The sequence below is a fragment of the Limanda limanda genome, chromosome 13, assembly GCF_963576545.1.
Source record: "Limanda limanda chromosome 13, fLimLim1.1, whole genome shotgun sequence".
NCBI classification, from domain to species: domain Eukaryota; kingdom Metazoa; phylum Chordata; class Actinopteri; order Pleuronectiformes; family Pleuronectidae; genus Limanda; species Limanda limanda.
In genome coordinates this window covers 20,365,370-20,386,760 of record NC_083648.1, presented here as the reverse complement: position 1 = coordinate 20,386,760, position 21,391 = coordinate 20,365,370, and the positions used below count along the sequence as shown (strand labels likewise).

The window sequence follows — 21,391 nt, the reverse complement described above, 5'->3', positions numbered from 1 at the left end:
TTAAAATTATTTTAAGACTTTGTTTTATACAAAATATCAATATAATACATTAGGTTCTATATAGGGTTAGGGTTAAACCTCATGTTTAACCAATTATTTTAATTATAAATATACATTGTATGTACTGTGTTGTATTGAATGTAACAAAACTAAATACATTCAGGCTGTAGGTCTCTGTCTTAACTCCTCAGCAAAATGGGGTTGAAAGCTTTTCATAAATGTAGTTTTTGATTGATATTTGTCTGTGATAAAACGATACATGTATAGATACAGTCTATTTTTTCTGGTCATTGTGTCAGCTGATACTTTGAGCACTGTACAGACGTGCACGCCAACGCGCACTCTCAGTATGTTCGATGGCAGCGGTGATCGATTGGTTTGGACTACAGACAAGATGGCCGCCAGCTGTGAGCCTTGATCATTCTTACGCTCCTGATATCTTCTTGCAATTTTCATATTTTAGAGGAGCGAGTGAAAGAAATGGGTTTGTCTCAGAGTTCAGAGGTAGCGGAAGGAGGAACTTATGGATACCACGTGCACGGAGTAAGTATTCTTCTTCTGGGGCTGAAGCTGCGTTTGCAGCAGCTTATCATGGATTCGTACTGTACGCTAACAGCTAGCTTAGCTGCTGCTGCTCACCCACCGGTTCTACCTGACGATGTGGCAACTTTACCTGTTTGAACAAGCGGGCAGATTAATGCCAGTGCAGCTTTCACTGGTTTATTTAATGATCTAAGGAATGCACTTTAATCCAGACTATAACTCGCCTTCAAGAGCGTCTTCCTCCAGGTCTGATACATTAAACTCCTTCACTGATCAACATGAAACAAAGACGTTTCTAGGAGCTGATGATTCGACTGATTCAATGGATTACAGAAAATACGTTTTACTGATGAATCTTTTTGCTGCAACTCTTCCTAGTAGTTTAGGGATATTTTTTGTCGACTAACTGAACGATCGATCAAGAGAGATTAATCGAAAATGCCAAAGGTTCATTGGTTCAATCTTTATAGGAAACATTATTTGCTTTCCTGTGCTTCATGACAATGTAAATAGAACCAGTAATGTGACATTCTTGGCCCCAGGGAATATAAATGATGATTTGAATGATGGGGCGGAGCCAAATCACAAAAAATACAGCCAATCAGTTGATATTGATATATGTACATGTTCCTCTCCTGAGTGAAGGCTGTGGTTTTAAACTCTTTATCAGGAGGGCAAACACTGGATAAACAGCAAAACATTTTACTAATCTGAGATAAATTATGTGATATACCTCCTCACTGTGCTAAGCCAATGTGTAATTAAAAAAAATATATATATATTATACAATTCATATACTTTTTTATCTTGATATTGTTTCACTCAACAAAATATGTATACATGCATTTATTAATCTTTAACAATAAATTGTTCATTGATTTGAACTATTTGACAATTATTTTGACATTTAATGTGTAATATTTTAAGAAATTAAGTTATGTAAAGATGAAGCTCAACGTGTTATCTAAACGTTTGTGTCTGGTTTTGACAGGTGCAGCCGGACTCCCCTGCAGAGTCGGCCGGCTTGCAGCCCTTCTTTGACTTCATTCTGTCTCTGGACAATAGGAGACTTGTAAGTTTATTGATGACATTTTAGTAAGCACTGAGGTCACTTGATAATAATTAAAATTACATGCGTACACTATGCTGTGTAGGAACAGTGTAATAGATAGTTTGACTTTTGACCCCTTCCACGACAGAATGAGGAAAACGACCTGCTTAAGGAGGTCCTGAAGGCCAACATGGAGAAAGCAGTGAAGATGGAGGTGTACAGCACCAAAAGCACGAGGGTCCGTGAGGTGGAGGTGGTGCCTAGCAGCATGTGGGGAGGACAGGGGCTGCTGGGGGCCAGTGTACGCTTCTGCAGCTACCAAGGAGCCAGTGAGAATGTGTGGCACGTCCTGGTCAGTAGCTTCAATCAGAACCAGTAAAACCCACTGACCTGTCTCTTTCCTCATGACCTCATCACATAGTAGCTTCATATTTAGTTCACTCTGTAACTGAAGTATTTTTCTCCATAGGATGTGGAAGTTAGTTCACCTGCTGTACTAGCTGGGCTCCAGCCACACACTGACTACATTGTTGGAGCGGATCAGTTGTTGCAAGATGTAAGACTTGTTTTGATATCTTACATCAGTGCATTAGGAGATCATTTGTGGGATTTTAAAAGATGTGTTTAATGTGATCTTTGAAAGCTGAGAGTTAATTCCGAGCTTCTGATTTCCAGTCAGAAGACTTCTTTTCACTGATTGAGGCCCATGAAGGGAAACCCCTGAAGCTGCTGGTGTACAACATAGAAACGGATGCCTGCAGAGAGGTGGTGGTCACACCGAATGGAGCCTGGGGAGGAGAGGGCAGGTATGAGGCCACACACAGATCAGTAAGCGGGGATAAGTCACAGTGACACACTGAGAATACATCGAGAATTCATCTTCAATAAGTTCATCTTTGTGGTTCAGGAGTATTTGATGGATCAAGATGGCACTCACCACTAAAAATAGATAAAAACTTTCTTCACAACCGTTGTTGTGATGGTAAATGAAGACAAAGGTGAATCCAGATTCATTTTAGTGTTTGCTTCCTAATGTTTAAAGTGGATTAATTTTATTCTTTAAATCATTCATCACAAACAAAGTCAGGTTTCCTTTTATTTACATTAGTACTTACTTACATCACTACTCAATATGTTGTAAAAATGTGTATGAAATTGTAATATGAATTGGTATAACATTTTTTCCTCTTAGTTTGGGATGTGGCATTGGTTATGGTTACCTGCACCGAATCCCGGCAAATCCAGACATATCAACTGCAAAGCCTACCATCCCTGTTACTGAAGAGAATCCCTCTCCAACACTGCCTGCACATGGATTCACAGAGGTAAATGTTAAATTCACGACATTTTTATTTATGTATCTGTTTTTATTGAGTAAATGTTTCATTTAAAAAAAGTAAAAAAATATTCCATGAGGTGAAGATTACATTTTTAAATTTATGTTTTATTATTATGTTATAGTTTCCTGAAGAAACAACGCTGTAGATATTCATAAAAAAATATTCCATGAGGCGAAGATTACATTTTTAGATTTATGTTTTATTATTATGTTATAGTTTCCTGAAGAAACAACGCTGTAGATATTCATACAAATTCGTTAGTTCATTTCTGTTCATCCTTTTATTCCAGATGAATCAATTAACAGATTAAATGTATTTAATAGATTACAGAGACAAGACAATAAAAGTTATGATCTATGTTGGTATTTCCTCAGTTTCAGTAAACAACCACATTGATTGTCTAATAATGTTCAATGAGATCCAACAGTTAACCCATGTTTGTTTCCAGGCACCTTTAATGGCACCTTCAGGCCAGAGTGAAGATCTGTTAGATGTGGAGCAGGTCTACCTGCAGGAAGCTGCTCTTTCTCCTCCCATCCAGACAGTCCCAGACCCTGGTCAGTTCAGATTATACAGAATTTATAGATGAGTAATAAGAACGATAATTTGCTGTCATCTGATGGTATTACCAATGTGTTCAGGAAAATCTTAGCAGCCGTTGCCTTATGCTTGTTTTTACCTGGTTTCTCAGAGTCTGAATTGGCTGTGATGAACCCTGATGCTGCAGATGTGGTGGACAGGCTGGATCTGTCCATGTCATCCATAGACATGACTGACACGGCACTGACTATGCATGAGGAGAAAGACACTGACATCTCTGGCATTGGTGAGTTATCACAGCAGCAGCTCATTAAATTGTCCAGCTGCTTTCATGTCAACCTTTGTCAGACGAAAATGCTGTTCCGTCAGCCACCTATTCCTGACTATATTTGTTTCCCTGTTGTACAGAGGAGCTGGAGGACAGTGTACTGCTGTCATCATCAGCAGACGACCAGACTGATTCACAGGAGCTGAGCTCGCAGGCAGTCATGGAGCTCACCTCTGCTCTCGCTTCCACTGACATTGATTCAGGCATCCCACCAGCGGAGCCACATCTCCCGGTCACAGAGTCCACTGAACCACAAAGCTTTCTCATGGAGTCTAATGAGAGCCCAAGTCCACCTATGGGTGCTTTGTCTCTCCATGTAGACACAATCGAACCTCCCGTTGAGCCGTCTGTCCCCACCGAAGACCCTCCCTCCCCACTTCCCGTTGATCTCCTCCAATCTCCCGCCTCTGATGAGTCGAGAGCAGAAGATTCTCCTCCTCAGGCTGTCGAGGATGCAGCACAGTCAGTTGAGGAGCCTGCAGAGGAGCCAGCAGAGGAGCCAGCGGAGGAGCCAACGGACGAGTCAGTGGAGGAGTCAGCGGAGGAGCCTGCGGAGCCTCTAGATGTTGCTCCTGCTCAGCCGTGCAGCCATGGGCACGATGAGGAGGAACCAGAAGAGACACCCGCTGAGTAAGCTTGTATCAGGCTTTAACACAAAGTACAAAAATGCAAAGCTGACAATCACCTTTATAAAAAATACTAGAGGGGGTATTCAGGACAGACAAGGGAAAGCTTCCTGATTGTACTCCGATAATCTGACAGGACTGTGTACCATCAGGTTAGTAACACTACAGGAACAAGCTAAGGCATTAACATGTAGACACATACTTTGAATCACTGTAGGAATATCCCGTATTTTTTTTTTTTACATGTGAAAAGTTTAAGTTACAGCTAATTTTTTTAGCCAAAAAAGATGTAATGTTGTCAACTCTTTAGATTTTACTTTGTGACAAGTTTTTCTTCTGGGACACTAATGTGATGAATACTTGAATACTTCCAAAGGTAAGCATGTAATATATGGAAAAAAAATTTCAGGCATCAACTACAGTAAGACCAGCTGTACCTTTTTAATATTCGTAAAAGCTTTTAAAGCTACAATATAATTTTAGTATACAGTTAAATTGCAACTCTCAAGGTGCAGAGTTATATCTATTGTTGGTGTGCTTTAAAGAAGCATTATCTATCAAATGAGTCTCATAATAGAGAAATTTTAAGAGGAACATGTACAATCGTCTGGTTTTATAATGTTCAGTCTGGGGATGAGGGAAATATCTGTCCACTTAAATAATGTTTAACCGATTACAACAAACTTTTACAACAGATCTGAATTCAGTACATTTTATATGCTTGTCTTTTATTTAATCTTCCATAGTCTGTGATCAGTTTAAAAAACATTTGACAGCTGATGTTATGTCCCCCATGTTTTACTTTACACTATTTTCACCTTGTAATCTATGCAACAGTACATAAGAACTGACTGTGACTTTACAATGTGTTTTATCATGTAAATTCAATAGATAAAGTCTTTTGAGATATGTAAGAAGTCTGGTAATGTGATAATTCTGCTGTCGGGTAATAGTTAGTTTTTTTTCTAGGGATCTACTTACATGTTTTTCACTGTCAATAGGTGCTAGTGTGTAAAATAAGGAAAAGTATTTTTACAGATATTATCAATGGTTTGTATGTTTTATTAGGAATGAGTGCAGAGTCTTTTGATGAATGTGAGATGGGTGAATCTTAAAAGGTTAAACAATCATATCACTTAAAAAAAGAAAAAGGAATTTGTTTGTTCTTATTTCACACTCATCAGCTGAACATGTTACAAATCAAGAAAACATCCATTTATAATTACCATAAATCTGTAATTGTTAAACCATTCCAATTTATTTCTCTGAATGCCTAAAATATACATATTTCACAAGTTATTACAACAGGGATATTGCAGTGTTATGGCCTAATTATGTTACCCATCCTGTTTTTGGCCAATTAGAGCTCACTCTACGCGTCACCCCCACGACAGCTTTACACACACTCACACTCCTCATTACAAAATTAACTCCAGAAAATGTACAATGAAAGGATCTGTTGTTCCGCTTGGTGACACACCAAGAGAAATGGGAAGTTGAGTTTATTTCACTTTAGTGAATTTCCCGCAGTGATTGAATGTTCATATATTCTCTTGGATGATATTCCCCCCCTTCAAGTTACATATATTTATGTTTCGTTGAACTCCTATTGAATCTAAAAGGAAATGTACATTAGGAAAAACCCTCACTGTTAGCAGAGTCACTGCTCCTGAGCTGAGTACAGAGTGAGGAGTAAGCATTAGTTATTGTTTAAGATATAATATGCCTTATATATAATTGCCCAATCGCTAAGATGACTTGAACGACTACCGACATTCTTAAAGAGTTAACTGCAATTTCTGGGTTGTAGCGAATACAACAAATGCAATTCAATACATCCAAGTAAAATTTAACTTTATGACCACGAATGTGCTCTAGGGATTTTGAAAAATAACTTTTTTTTTTGTTTTTAAGTAAACTGTACATCAACAGAATAGAACTGCAGCAACCCCTTTACACCTCTGAACAAAATCAAAAAAATGTTGTACATATATTTACAAAAAATAACATTCAGTCCATTGAGAACAGCACAGCTAAACAGAAAAGACAAAGACAAGTGCTGCTGTCAGCAAAGTTCAATGATTAGACGTCTAAGCCAAGGTTAAGTTCAAGATCAGATGTACGATGACGACAACAGAACGAAAGGATTGATTTTTAGGGATTGTGATGCTACCCAGAGACCAAGTGTACTCCTAAAGTGGTGACACTGCTGAGACGGCTGTGGAGTGTTTGTAGAACAAGGACAGTTTCTGGAATGTACTAAAACAGTCTACTACATCCATGTGCATATACACATGCACACACTCACAAACACGATTGCTTCAAAACAAAATGGCAGTCAGGAGGAATGAAACAAACTTAGCGGCCAAATTGAGAGGAAAAAAAAGAACCAAACCAAAATAATATAACCCATTAAAGTCCATTCTTCAAACTTTAAAAAAAGAAACATGGACCACTTGATTCCCAGGTGTCTGTTGGCTGCTCGGGCCTGTTCTGGTCAGTTCCCTATGATACACCATGAGCCACGTCCTCACATATGTTACTGGATTCTCATTGATACGGCGACTCTTGACCACACAATGGGGTTTAGGGTACTACATGTCAGAGGTGGGTGGTGATTGGCAAATGACAGAGTTCTTGTTTCAAAAATGACGACTTTCACGTGGACTTCTGCCTATAGTGAAGCGTCAAGTCCCCGCCACTCTTCCAGATAAAATGTTTAACTGTTCGCAGGTCCATGTTGGGATCCAGAACCTGGGTCAGAGATGAAAAACAAATAGGTTAATGAATTAACAAAAATTCAGGGTGCAACAAATGTACTCCTATCAACAGCTGTGTTTCAATTCAGGGGCCGCATCCATAGTCCCATTTCGAAGGCTCCTTTAAATGCATCCTTTCATCCCAGAGAAACTAAGGCTCCAATGGGTGGATCCTATCCCAGGATTGCGACATTGATTATCATGCTTCTACCTAACCACACAGCCAACGCTTTATAAAACCAAGGGGCTTTAAAACATTATCATGTTGTCTAACTGCAGCTCTGTCTCTAGGCAACAGCATTAAGGGTGGGACAAGCTGGTGATGCCAATCACGAAAATCCCCTGTAGAGCAGACCATCTTGTTTCAGACCCGTCAGCATGGCCCACTAAGACAGTATGTAATGTCAAGGACGGTTGTGCTCACCTGGTCTTGACACATTAGCTCAATCTTCTCCTCGGCAAGCATGGCCATGTCCTCCTCCTTCTCCTGCTCCCCGGGTTTGTCATTGGCCGTGGAGCTGGTGGTCTGCGACTCGTTGTCAAGGTTAATGATTTTTTCGTAGACATGCTCCATCACCTTCCTGACCTGAAGCATGTCACTGGCCGAGAGACGGTCCCTGCAGAGTGCACAGGAGGTAAAATCAGCTCTCAGCAGACCTGGTGTAACACGCTGTAGTTCTGCTCAGTACTTCACGTGTTAGAAGAAACACACATTATTACAAATTCCACAACTATGAAAAACAACTGTCAAAGAACTCACTTCTTCAGAGTTTTTGCACCAGAAGAGGAATGGGGCTGGAGGTAGAATGGGATTTTATTGAACTTGGGCATATTTTTCTGCAATAGAAGGATAAAACAGTACACGTAAATATAATGCATTAAAAACATGACAAGCACGTGGAAGGTCTTAGAAAAGGTAGGGCCTTCCACCTGGAGAGAAACCCCCCTTGATGTTTAAATTTAAGACTCGCAATATATAGAATTTCAGAGAAGTATAGCTGTATTATTCAAAATCGACTTAACATTGCTGCATTTATGGCTAAATTCGTAACACAGGGTAACTGAAAGTCACTTTGGAAGTTGGAAGTTCAAGCATTTCGCAGAAGGTGAAGTTTAAGTTAGACAGATAGAAAGGAAGAAAAGAAAAGCAGATAAACACTGTCACACATTTTCTGAAGAGACTGTTTAAGGAGACAGAAATAATACTCACATCTACAGTTATGTCAATCACCCACTGTGGGACTGTCTCATTCAGCAGCATAGATTCAGTCTCTCCACCGGAATCTCTACATAGCAACCTGAAAAACAAGAGATGACATTTAGGACCTGATGCCATCAGTGAGTCAACTATTAACATATATAAAAACAGTCAATATGACAAGTGTGAGACAATAGATGATACAAGGTGACACAATGAAGTGCACAGCAGCACTTTTCATTTATTCTGCATTGACAGGAAAAAGTCTAACTAAACATATACCTAAACAGTGTTCTGCCTCCTGCTTCACCAAAGATTACTGGTGTGTGTGGTGGCACCTGGAAATATCCATTTCCTTTCTGGACCCGGTTCTCCTGCTCTCCGTTCACTGCGGACACAAGCACAACCCTGCTGTAAGTGAAAGTGTCCTTGGACAACCAGCATTCATTGACGAAAGTAGTGAGGGTATGTGTGTTTGAGGCAAAGAAGAACAAAGAACAAAAAAGCCGATTTAATTTATAAGATCACCTTACCATGGTTCACCTCGTTCTCTTCCTCGTCCATGGGGTTGATGCGAGTTCTGGGCCAGAACTCCAGCAGAGCCTGCAGCAGCAGTCCACCCAGGTTCACTGTGAAGACCAAGTGTTAAAGTCATGTGAGTTACAACCTTGGTTCTGCATGTCATACGCATTTGCATATAACATGTGTTCATCAGATATCTTACATTTTGGGTCAGATCCATCAGAGCTTGAAAACCCTGCATCCTTTGCAGACACCCAGGCAGCAAAGCAGTCGCTCTCATCCAATGTGATAGTGAGCATCTATTCCGCACCAAACAAACAACACACAAATATAAGACTATAAACCAGGCTCAGAGAGGAGTTGCAACTGCTTGACAGATGAAAACTTCTTTTGTAACCAGGTTTGTCACTCACCCCAGTTTTCAGGTCAACAGAGAACCAATTTGGCACATAGACCATCTTGAAACGCTTTTTAATCTCTTCATCAAACTCCACTTTCCCCAAGTCTTCGCCCTTGCAAGCCTGAAGGTAAAAGAAAAAAGTAACATCAATTAAAACCACAGATCACCAGGTTGTTAAGATAGCAAGTTAGTTTGTTTTATCATTTCGAACACATTTAAAATAAAACTAATTTTAAAGGCTTAGAAGGAATGAACACTTCAGGTACGACCCGCTTTTATATATCATAATATTATGTGAAATGCTGCAATATTCCAGCTTTCATCATTAACAGCTGAATCACAATCAGCAAACTTATACTTTCATGAGTTAGTGAGAGCAGATAAGTACAATTAAAGCAAACTAAGAAAATATACATCATACATCATATTCTCTGTCGTAATGTGATACTTTCCCTCCACAATCATCTTTTTCACACGTATTTAGTACATGGTTTTAAACAATTATTATAATGTATTAGGACAGTCAAAATTAACGCGGGATGATTAATTTTAGGAATTAACGCCTTAATCTTTTTAACGCATTAATGCATGTGCAGAATAACCCGCTCGACGTACCCATACCCGCCCCCACTCACCCGCTCAGAGCGACACACGCAGTGAGATCAGAGCTCGTTCACGTGAAGCAGCCGGTCAGTGACTTTGTAGAAGAACAGTGAAACACAGAGTTTCTCTGGTCTCAGCTGCTCAGAGATAAGCTGCGTCATGATCAGAGCAGAAGCTGCAGTTGGTTTGTACTGTGCTGGAGTTTCTGGTGTTTGTTTTATTCGCTCCAGAGTTTGAGAAACCATCGATTCATCACAAAACACATGACCGTACGTTTGTCATCCAAATAAAAAAATTAACTATGAACGTGAACTAGTTCATTTTCATCTGCGTGAACTGAACAGGAGATTGTTCTTTTTAAGTGTGAACTGGCTCAACACTGCTTCCACAGATGGGCTCAGATTCAGATTTCACATTTAATTGGGTAAAGGTTTGGTTGTTTGTTTGATTAAAAAAAAGGCAAAGAAAAAGGTTTTATTCAACCATATCCTACATCCTACATTTGGTAAAAAAAATTAAATAAAAAAAAAGGGCAAAGGCTAAGATGTCCCAATTGTTTAGGATAAAGGTTCTTTAAGTTTGATAAAAAAAATAAAGTTCTAAATAACATCATCCTATGTTTGCTCTGAGGCACACCAAAGAGACAGCCACATTTATTTATCGTATGTTTTAGTTAGATTTTTCGGTCTTAATAACTATCATTTGGACTTTATAACAAATGTATATATCTGCCTTATGTCATTGATATTTCCATTCCCACAACAATATACATAGAAAATGTTTTTTTTCCAGCCATTTAGCTACCCTGTGATTAATCGGATTAAAAATATTAAACATTTGACAGCCCTATAATGTACTTAATGTCGGCCATGTTTTCATTTTGTCATCACAGTTGTTCCATACTCTAACCCCTTTGATTGTAATACTCTTTACACTCTTTTATTATTAGTTCTCACCAATTGTTTTCTTGAAGATATAGATTCCTCTCAGAGTGGCAAGTTTTGTGGTTAACAATAATTTTATAGTTAGTTTCATTATGAATTGGATGAAAGCATGAGAGATGCAATCACACTCTAACATACTTAGAATAACATAAATACAGCATGAATTTACCTTCAGTACATCCCAGAATGCCACGTTGTTGTTGGTATCTTTGGTAAGTATGTGTCTCTTGTCATTGAGAATGTGGCACTGGATAATACTGGCACCTCCTGTGAACGCAACAGACAATTCTACTAAAAAAAACAAAGACTGATTTAGAGATAACTGGTTTCAGATAGAAGAAAAACACATGTTTACCTTTAATGACTTGCTCTGGCTGAGTACACAGTGGTGTCAGAGGGGTAGTGCAGTCATTGTCATACTCCCCTGAAGATCTGAAGTTGTGCATTCCCTTTAATGACTGCACACAGAACATAATAATTATCAGAGATTGTCCTGGATTTTAACAATCGCTTCCTCTTGCTCTTCCTTTCGGCAATATCTGTGATTAATGTAATGCAATTATCCTCAGTGTATCACCCCCATAGCAAATCTGGTTTAAATATCTACACACATTACAGGAGGATTAGAGCATTAGCCAAAGAGCATTAGGTGTTGCCACATGCACAAGTCTGTATCTACACTGCGTTCAGGTCATTACGTTGACAGTTGCCCAGTGATCCCAGAGGTGTCACGCATGCTTACCCATTTATTAACGGATGACTTGGTGGTAGAGACCCAGATTGCAGGAGGTGGGTCAGCAGATCTGTCCAGTTCCATCTGAGCAAAAGAGAAAGGCAGCAAAAAGGTTGGATGACTCCTAATGGTTAGCTACGAACAAACAAATGACGGATGAGAATCCCAGGTTTATTATTCTTACTTCTTTTTATCTTAAAAATGCAAGTCAGCACAACTTTCTTTAAAACAAGTGCTGCAATTGCCCTCAAACCACAGATATTAAAAGCCTCAATGAAAAAACAAGAAATGCATTCATTTGAAATGAATACCTGTACAGTAACATGCACTTGTGGGTTTCTATTGCTTAACCCATTTTGACCAGATGAAACATATGCATGTACGAGACATGTTTGAGGAGGAGGATGAGAAGGAGGAGATCTTGGCAAGTTTGCCGGCTTTAATGGTTTTAGAAGATGTTCCCGAAGTTCAGTAAAAAACTATTTACAAAGAAAGCCAAACATGAAATAAAAAAAGGTCATCAGAAAACCCTCCGGTTTTAGATGGTAGTTTTTTAACAACGCTCAGGTTTTACAGTGTGTTTTTATTCCGTGCCTAAGGTCTTAATAGGTTCAGAAAGAGCAAGTAACTTAGCAGACAACGCATGCTAAAATGCCGATATAATTAATGGATAAACTCAAAACTATCACACTCAGTATTTACATCAACTCTGTGCACAAACACCAGGTGAAACCATTGGTCTGCATATAGACAAGACCTGTACATGTTACTAATTCAATTCCAGAAAAGTTACTTAATATTAGTCCATTAAATACTGTATTTTATTTACACCATTTTTGCACAACAGATCATTTATTGCAGGTTAGTGTGTCATGTTCTCTTACTTTGAGCACTGGGGCCTTCTCCTCACAGATGAGCACACGAATGTCTGGGTTACGCAGGTCAGTGCAGTAGATTTTTTTGTCCCTGCCTCCAGAGTAGACGTGTGTAAAGGCCTCGTTGACCTGCAGGGCCCACACCCCTTCATCGTGCACCCGGTAGGTGGCGATACACCTCTGCTGGCCGAGGGACCAAAGGCGGATGGTCCCGTCTGAGCTGCCTGACAAGCACTTAGGGGAAAAAAGACAGGAGCTGATTGACATTCAGAACATATTTATTAAGCCGCTGCCAACCACTGGTTAAGTCCCACAATTCACCTGAGTGCCATCTCGATTCAACAGCAAAGACTTGACGTTGTCTGTGTGACCTTTCAGCTTCATTAGTTTTGCACACGTTCGAGGATCCCACACTCTAAGAACCTGACGGGGAAAAAGAATGAGAAAAAAGCAAAGGACGTAAGACATTAGTGTTTCATTGTGAATTAAAAGCAATATATACAACAAAGTAACATTTCAATTTAAGTGTTTCCAATAACTGGACTTCTGTAGCCACAGTTTTCCTTATTTCTTAAAGTGTTTCCCCTGTAATTATCAAGACTGTTGAGAATGTAACATGCCATATCAAATGTATCTATTAGAATGAGTGTCACAGACCTTTTCTGTGGATCCAGATACTATGACTGTGCCCATCTGGTTCATAGCCAGACTGTAGATAGAGTCCTTGTTCCCACTGAGAGAGGAGGCTGTGGCAAGCAAAACAGAATACGTTGTAGAATTTCTTCCACTCGAAAAATGCATGTACACAGCCAAGTCTGCGTACAATTGTAATCAAAACTGTAGTTTTTTGGCAAAGAACACGCAAAGCTGACACACAAGCACTACTCACTGGTTACAGTGTTATTGGAAGCAGTGAGGGCTGTTAGTGTGTTCACATCCCAAAGAAAGATCTGCCGGTCGAGACCCGCCGACGCTACCAGCTCCTTGTCCTTGGCGTAGGCCAAAGCTTTCACATAGTCCTTGTGTGTTCGTAACGTGGACATGCAGAATCCTTTATGTGCATTCCATACTTTGACTGTTGTATCCGATGAGGCAGATATCACTAAAAACAGAAGAGAGTCAATAAGAAAAGCAGAACGTAAAATTCAGAGCTTGAAACTAAACTGCACAGTGTCTAAACTGGAATTAAAACTGCTGCAAGTCATGAAACTCACATGTTTTTCCATTGCAGCAGAGAACAATGTCATTGACCCAGTCTGTATGATGCTCCATTGAGGCAATGTACGGGTCCTGCTACGGGGAAACAGAGGGAAACTTAGATAGATACTTTATTGATCCCAAAGGAAATGTAGACATCCAGTAGCTTCAAACACACACATGGGACAAGAAAAGCACTTAAGAATTACACGAGTACAGAAGTGTGTGTCTATGGAGTCTGCGCAACCAGTCAATACCATAAGAGATGGACAGTGCAAAAATGATTATTAGTGCAAGAATGATAATACTGCACATAATATCGAATACACATTTCCATTTAACAGACATCAAACGAGTTATTCAAGCAAATGATCACTAAAATATAAAAATACTGAACACGTAATCCTGAAACCAAACACATTGTGCATAGGGGCCAGTAACAATAAAAAGGAAATAATGAAGTGTGTGAAAGCACAGCTGTCTGATAGCACAGGGGATTTAACAGTTTCACACAGATCCGGAGAAAGAGAAGTGTTACCTTGTGCTGGTAGACGCTCCATATCCGGATGATGGAGTCTCTCCCAGCGGTGAAGAGCCGGTTCAGAGCTGGGTCGAGCTGGAGAGCATTCACCCCATTCCGATTATACTTCTCCACCTCATCTCTAATGACATAGGACACCTGCCACACAGAGAGGGGAGTGAGCAAACCAGCTGTGCACGTCCAGATGCTCTCACATGCTGGGTCTCATGCGCCTGCACTCAGGACATGCAGTTTGCTAATGAAACATGTAGCCGGGCTAAATGTGATTTATTTAAGGGAATTCAATCATCGTAGAATTATTATAAGTAGGGTGAAATCCGCTACTTGTATTGTTATTTGATTCGGCCACAATGCACAGTGGCGGGGTGCATGACAGAACCACGGCGGCACGTACGTATTCCCAGCAATTAGACCGAGCCCGGACAGTGTGTTGCTAAGCTATGGTTAACGCGGCACCAGCATAAAACTGCTGCTGCAACAACACATTAACAGCCATTGTTAAACAACGAGTGAGACAGTTTTGTAATAATCCATTACACGTGTATTTGTGTGTGAGTCGTTTCCAAAAGCATGAGGTCATTTAGACGCTAATGTTAGCAGCAGACGCCAACACCTAAGCTAAGCGGAGCTAAGCTAGCTAGGTTAGCCGGCTTGAGTCATGGCTCTTAACAGCTGCGCTGCCTTTTCCGGCTGGTTTTTGCTCCTCGTCAAATCTCTACAAAGCTCCGTCTCAAGGCGAAGCCCTCAGCGGAGGCGTCACTGCACAAACTGCACTAAAGCAACTCTGATAAATCACCTGTACTTTTCTCCGCCCAGCAGCATTTTGCCTGTGATGCGTGGCCATCTTGCATGTTGACAGTTAATTCATGTGATGCTACATCCGGAAAAAAGAAAACATATCCAGCAAAGCTCCATGGGTAATGTGGTTTTACTCTGTCCTCCACGCCCCCTCAGGATTTGGTCACCTCCCAGGTGCCCGTCACCATGACCAGGACCTTGGGAACCAGAGAAGAAGACATCTCAAACATCACTATGCAGCTTATCTTTGACCTTAGAATAGCAGCTTCAAAATAAGTGTGACGGTTCATTGACATGGAAAAGAGAGATCCATCAGGATCTAACTGTATCAGGCCTAAAGTTAGATAAATGCTAAGCTATATATTAATTATAAAGTCTCAGAAGTCATTAAAATACAGCATTTAACTCCAATATTCAGCGAGGACACTTTTGGAATATCAAGAATAGTTGTTGTTGTATTTGTTACAGCAGCAGCTCGTGTGGATGAGGCAGCCGGGGAACGAGGGTCATATCCAGTGTTCAGCTGTGTTTCAGTTCAGTGAGTGGGACCAGTCAGTCAGAGCTCTGGTTAACACATTGATTCACAGTGTTTTTTCTCGACATGAAAACCACCACATTGCTCGGGCAAGGAGCCCAACAAAACCATGCATGGCTGCAGAGGGCGCTGTTGCTCAATATGTGTTGCAGTGTTACTTTAAAAGGATAGTTCACCCAAAATGAAAATTCGCTAATTATCTTCAAACTTAAAAAAACATAAAATGCCTCCATACTGCTCCTGTGGTGTCATCCAAGTGTCCGTAAGCCCCAACGTTAATATTCTACTCGAAACGAGATCTTTCACCGCGTGTTTTTTGACCAAACGTCCGCTGTGATCCACACGCGAATGCAGCCCCAGAGGAGGATAAGGTAAAGTGGTGAGGAGATAATGAGTGAATTTCAATTTGGATTAACTATCTCTTTCACCTAAACCATCAAAGTGGTACAGGGACAGGATTTTACCATTAGCTAGCTGGGGCAACAATTCAGCTCTTAATCAAAAGGGCCTTACATGGCTTTGGCTGTACTATGATGTTGAGTATACAATTTAATTAGATTCCTATTTTAACAAACATCAACTTAGTCCCATTTAACTTAAAACATTCCTTCAGAATGCATATTTTATCACTGCCAGCCTTAAATCGGCAAACACTCACAGGTAGGTGATCTTAAAATGGATGGCTCAATATGTGCGTATAAAAAAGAGTATCAGAAGAAAAATAATGCGTCAGACTGAGACCAGGACATAAGTCACGATTTTAGAAATACTGAGGTCATGAGTCAAACTCAAGCATTTTTGTTTTTATTTCCTAGCATGAAAGCTCCTTAAGGAGCCAGGAATAAAATGTTAGTGAAAGAATACACAGGTACATAATGAGGTGGGACAAAATTTTGCCTACAGTTGCAGAATTATCCCAAAACATTGTAGACTGTGTTGTATGGACTCTAAAATCCACCACACATATCAGAAATAAATCTCAATGTTCCCTATGATGGTTAGGTGTCCTATGGTGGCATCAGTATTTTGCTTTTCTGTCATAAAAAAACACACTTGCTAGCACAATGACCTAAGCCTCTCCATGGATAGTCCATTATTGGCCGCTAGAGGGAGCTATAAGATACCAACACAGTAGGTGAAGAAAGCTGAGATAAATATTGTAAAATCATCAGCTCTGAACTTGAAACACACAATGGAAACACACCGATAGCTTGTCTTAAAAAACGAGCAACAAAGCTTGATTGCACAGGGAGATCACACGGCAGATGATTTCATTGATACATAATGAATATAACGATGTGGGACTTGGTTAGCACTCTGGAGTATCACCTTTTTAAAGATCACCTTATGCCCTCCTCACCCCGAACAAATTCATACAAACATACTCATTTAATGCAAATTAACAAATAACATTTTTATGTCAGCATATTGGATCACAACTGTACCACCCGAATTCTCTTCTGTGAGCCTTTTACTGAACATTGGGGAAACTGATATCCCTCTGTCTGTGTGTTCAGTCAGAGATAATTCATGAATTGTCCTACTGTTTTTATTTCTTCTGTTTGTTCATTCATGTATATGTTGTAATTTTTTATAACAACCAACCCTCTGTTGACAGGATTAATTAAATAAAGGCTTGTTTATAACGGTCTCTCTTCGTCTCTCTTTCTCTCTCTTTGTTCAGTTAGAAAGACCTCCCTGGCTATCAATTTATATTTATTTATTCATTATATTATTATTTTTATGTTTTTTACACGAATCTGTGTTGTTGTAACTTCTGGTAACGGGAAATTACCCCCCTCTTCCCCCCCCTCGTGCTGCTCTCGGGGCCACATCTATAGGTGCGTGTCTCCGCCTCGCCTCTGCTCTGCGGCTGGTGACCTCTCCTCTGTGGGATGAACGCGGAAGGAGCGGAGCAGTGGATGAGGAAAACTTCTCCGCCCCTCACTCCCCCTGTGGCAGGTTTGAGAATGTCCAGTGTGAGGTGATGAGACCTGCGGTGTCTGTTCTGAGTCTCCTGGTCACTCCTCCTCTACCCTTCATGCTGACTGACTGGCTGGAGTTTACATCCACGCTGAAGAGGAGCAAGTGTTGAGGGTAAATCATGGATTTTACAGAGCAGAGGGTTTGGCTGCTCCCTGTCCTGAAACCCGAAGAACTCAACTCTGGAAACGATGCTGTAAATCTCAGAGTTTCATATGTGAGTACCTCTGTGAGGACCTTCAGACAATGACCTGAATATTTAGCATGTAACTTTATTAACAAAGAGGGGAAGAGCCCTAGTTTAACCCGATGATGATAGAGAACTATTTAAACATATACAAACTAATTATGATTTTCAAAAAGCTGTGGTTTTATGCTTAAGATACAATACAAAACGGCACTTACATGGCTATTTACATTATATAACATGGTGTAGTCCTAAAACAAGCCCTATGAGGCAAATTGTGATTTGTGAATATGGGCTTGGGCTATACAAATAAGATTTGATTGATTGAATTTGATTGATGATTTATTGACTGAAATATCAGAAAACCATCCTGTCTAATACACATTTGATGTTTAATTTTTTACTTTTGAGCATTTATTTTCAAACCTGTTTATAGAGCCAAATAGAATTATACAAACATTTTGGTATCATTGCTAATTTTCAAGCTATAAAAGAATTATAAAATGACAATACCATACATTCATGAATATATAGCAGGTGATACTTATCAGATTGTACCCAAGGACGGACATTATTATTAAGAAGAACCTGCCGTTGAGCATTTATGGCTCACATTTATTTGTCACTCAAATTCATGATATTCACTTTCACACAAAATTTACTCACACAGCTCAGCATAACTTCCATTATTTATTAAAGTGCTATGTGTAACACATTACATAATGATATGTGAGGAAGTGGTGACACATTTAAGATCAAATTTCCTTATTTTGTAGCTTCTTTAAGTTGCCATCTTCTTCTTGTCCAATGTAACGAATGCAACTCTGGATTAGTTTTAAGGTTCCACAGTTTTTGGAAAGACGTTTAAGCATTTCTGAGTCAGAACCAGCAGAGCTTATAGAAATGATAATTTCTCATTACTGCAGCTCTCCCATCATGATAATACTTTCACCACTGTCTCATTTTGTAGGTCTATACCGTCTATAACCTATGCATTTAAGCTATCTGCTGCAATTACATTGAAAGGTTTTTGCAAAAGAAGTGGGTCATCAGATCAGCCAGTGCACCTACGATCAACATTACGAAGCTCTGAGAGGGCGAACGATGCAGGACATTTCGTTGTAAGAACTAACAGAATGTTCGCTTATTCTGTGGTGGAGTTTGTTTTTGACATTTGTGCTTATGGCCAAAAGTCTTGAAAAGTCTGAATTTGCTTGTTATTCAGTATTTGAAGACAAAATAGAATTCCTGATGTTACCATGGAGGGCATGTGGCAATGTAACAAAAAGATTAATCGTGTATTCAGAAATGAAAATTATATATGAAAATAGCAATATGTAAACACATAAACAAAATAGTCCTAGATGAAACCACTAATTTGAGATTATATAATCTATTACCATGAGTGAGCAAACACCAAAATGCTTGTTGGGTTTTCCAATATCCTAAAATAACCCTCTTAAGGCTCTTAACTCATAAATCCAGCACACAAAACCATAAAATTAGAGTGAAAGTAACACAGCAGCACAACGTCCAAGATACCAGTTTTACATCGTCATTTATAAAATAGTCTGCTTGTATGACCATCATTTGTTATATTTGGCTGAATTCTTAGTAATGACCATAATGACAATGAGGTGACCAAACTTTTCCTTTTTTTAAACATGAAATCCAATATATTGACAGGAAACATTGGAAATATATTTTTCTTACTTTTAAACATTTAGAAAATATGATGAGACAAAATTTCAGATAAGAAAAACCAGTGGCAGCCATCACAAACATTTCAATAATTTGATAAAAAATGACTTGAATGATAATCAGGTGTAAAGAAACAAATATATGTCAAAGTCAAGTCAGGGGATCTGGTCCACAGCCAGCATGGAGTCCTAAGCTTTGGTTTGTATGTATTAACAATAATTGTTTTCTGATGAAGTTGTAGCAGACTATAAGCTGACACAACACAGTTATTGAAAATAGTGAGTTTAACAAATGTAGAAATATAAAAACAGTTTGTTTGCACGGATGTGATGCATCTGAAGATCTGCTCACCACTCCATTACGACAAAGAGGAGTATTTTATAGAAGATAGACAAATGTATTCTTGTTGACAGTTAATCATCTGGAAATCTCCTTAGAGGCACATATTACACTTCATATTCTCTGTACATGCACTCAGGACTATTACTGCATATGTGAAAAATTATATATTTTAGTTTTGTGCATACATTTTCACCTTATAATGCAATTAATCATATACTTATTTAAACAGAGCAACTTATCTGATCGGTCAGCACGTTATAGGACTGAGTGATGAAACGTTGAAAAAGGAAAGATTCAGGCTTAAATCTATTTATTAATTTCCACAAAAATAGCACAATCAATTTCATTTCATTTTAAGAGATCCACTCAGTGTACTTTTTTCTATCTTACAGACATATATGGCAGCAAAAATAACAGCAGATCTTATTGAGATGTGTGGCAGAGGTAGATGTGTCACAAAGCTGTTTTTTATTTTCTATTCACCAAGGCTAAGTGTTCAGTCAGTGTTTATCACTTCTCAATATGTCTACACGTATTTTAACTCAGAATGTTTAATGAGATAGAAGTAAGTGTAGCCTACTTAGTGTTGTCACCTTCATCATCATCATTAATACTACTCTAAGTCAATAACTGATTTGTTATTATTACTTTATAGTTTTTCTGGCTCGAACCATAATTACTATTACCACCAGCAAGTATTTTTTGTAACACACAAGTAAGTAAGACCACTTGAATTTTCCTTTCCCACAAAATGAGAAAGAGTTGAAACATATAGCAAGTCCTTTATTTGAACTTTTAATTTTTTTACACCTGCTGTCATTGTGGGATCATGGACACAAAGCAGCTGGGGAATAATACCTCGCTCATGAACATATTAGTAGTAGCTGCTGACCTTAAATATTTACACATGATGAATTACTTCTGAGCTTGCAGTTATGAGAATTTAAAGCACTAGTATTGCAGAACGCATGGGTTTGTGTGTGAGTGTGTGTGTGTGTGTGTGTGTGTGTGTGTGTGTGTGTGTGTGTGTGTGTGTGTGTGTGTGTGTGTGTGTGTGTGTGTGTGTGTGTGTGTGTGTGTGTGTGTGTGTGTGTGTGTGCGTGGGTATTGCCTGCGTGTCAGAACTGCCAGTCCTGGGCTGCTCTACTTTCAATCTAATTATCGTAATTATTTGCTGTGATGATGATGATACCACATCTGGCTGTTATGGGAATTAAATTTCATTCATCCAAAATATTTTTCCCACTGTGCTAATTCTTTGTTGCCACTTCCTCTCACAAGTGGCGTGCAAATTGAAGCTGTGTACCATTGAAGATGATTTACATTTCACATGGGATTAATAATATGCATATATAGTTTGAATATGTAGGCTTAGGTGTGTCGGCCATAGTCATGTTTTTTTCGTATTTACCTTTAATAGAAGAAATACTGTGACTACCTATAAGTAATTTGTCCCATCACGACAGAAATTTCGTCTGAACCCTTTTTATCTGCTTTGTGACGCTGCAAATTGACCTTAACCTATTTATTTTGATAGCAAATGGGAAAGCACTGGATTCAGTGTACGAGATGAGCTCATCTGAGATCAACCTGGGCCAAATAAGCAGATCAAGTGATAACTAGCGTCTGGCTGGACGTGTGAAAG

At 39.3% G+C, this 21,391-nt stretch overlaps 2 protein-coding genes across 3 annotated transcripts; one reads left to right on the top strand and one right to left on the bottom strand.

The window, feature by feature from the left end:
* The first annotated feature begins 402 nt into the window (after window positions 1–402).
* gorasp1a (golgi reassembly stacking protein 1a) lies at window positions 403–5,583 on the top strand. The gene is made up of 9 exons (XM_061084137.1): window positions 403–543; window positions 1,535–1,615; window positions 1,743–1,946; window positions 2,064–2,150; window positions 2,270–2,400; window positions 2,787–2,919; window positions 3,383–3,491; window positions 3,626–3,760; window positions 3,883–5,583. The coding sequence occupies exons 1-9, from the start codon at window positions 481–483 to the stop codon at window positions 4,434–4,436; spliced, it is 1,497 nt and encodes a 498-aa protein (XP_060940120.1). The 5' UTR covers window positions 403–480; the 3' UTR covers window positions 4,437–5,583.
* A 79-nt stretch (window positions 5,584–5,662) lies between these two features.
* LOC133017888 (WD repeat-containing protein 48) lies at window positions 5,663–15,053 on the bottom strand. Of its 2 annotated transcripts, none has more exons than XM_061084134.1 (18): window positions 14,997–15,053; window positions 14,198–14,338; window positions 13,677–13,755; window positions 13,352–13,564; window positions 13,120–13,208; window positions 12,784–12,885; window positions 12,472–12,696; window positions 11,597–11,671; window positions 11,210–11,312; window positions 11,024–11,121; window positions 9,321–9,428; window positions 9,110–9,206; window positions 8,919–9,014; window positions 8,668–8,773; window positions 8,398–8,485; window positions 7,948–8,024; window positions 7,612–7,804; window positions 5,663–7,182 (listed from the first exon to the last, which is right to left on the bottom strand). In XM_061084134.1, the coding sequence occupies exons 1-18, from the start codon at window positions 15,042–15,044 to the stop codon at window positions 7,087–7,089; spliced, it is 2,034 nt and encodes a 677-aa protein (XP_060940117.1). In that variant the 5' UTR covers window positions 15,045–15,053; the 3' UTR covers window positions 5,663–7,086. The 2 variants fall into 2 exon arrangements, with proteins under 2 accessions (XP_060940117.1, XP_060940115.1); XM_061084132.1 differs by having other exon boundaries at window positions 13,677–13,752; window positions 14,997–15,052.
* Between the last annotated feature and the right edge of the window lie 6,338 nt (window positions 15,054–21,391).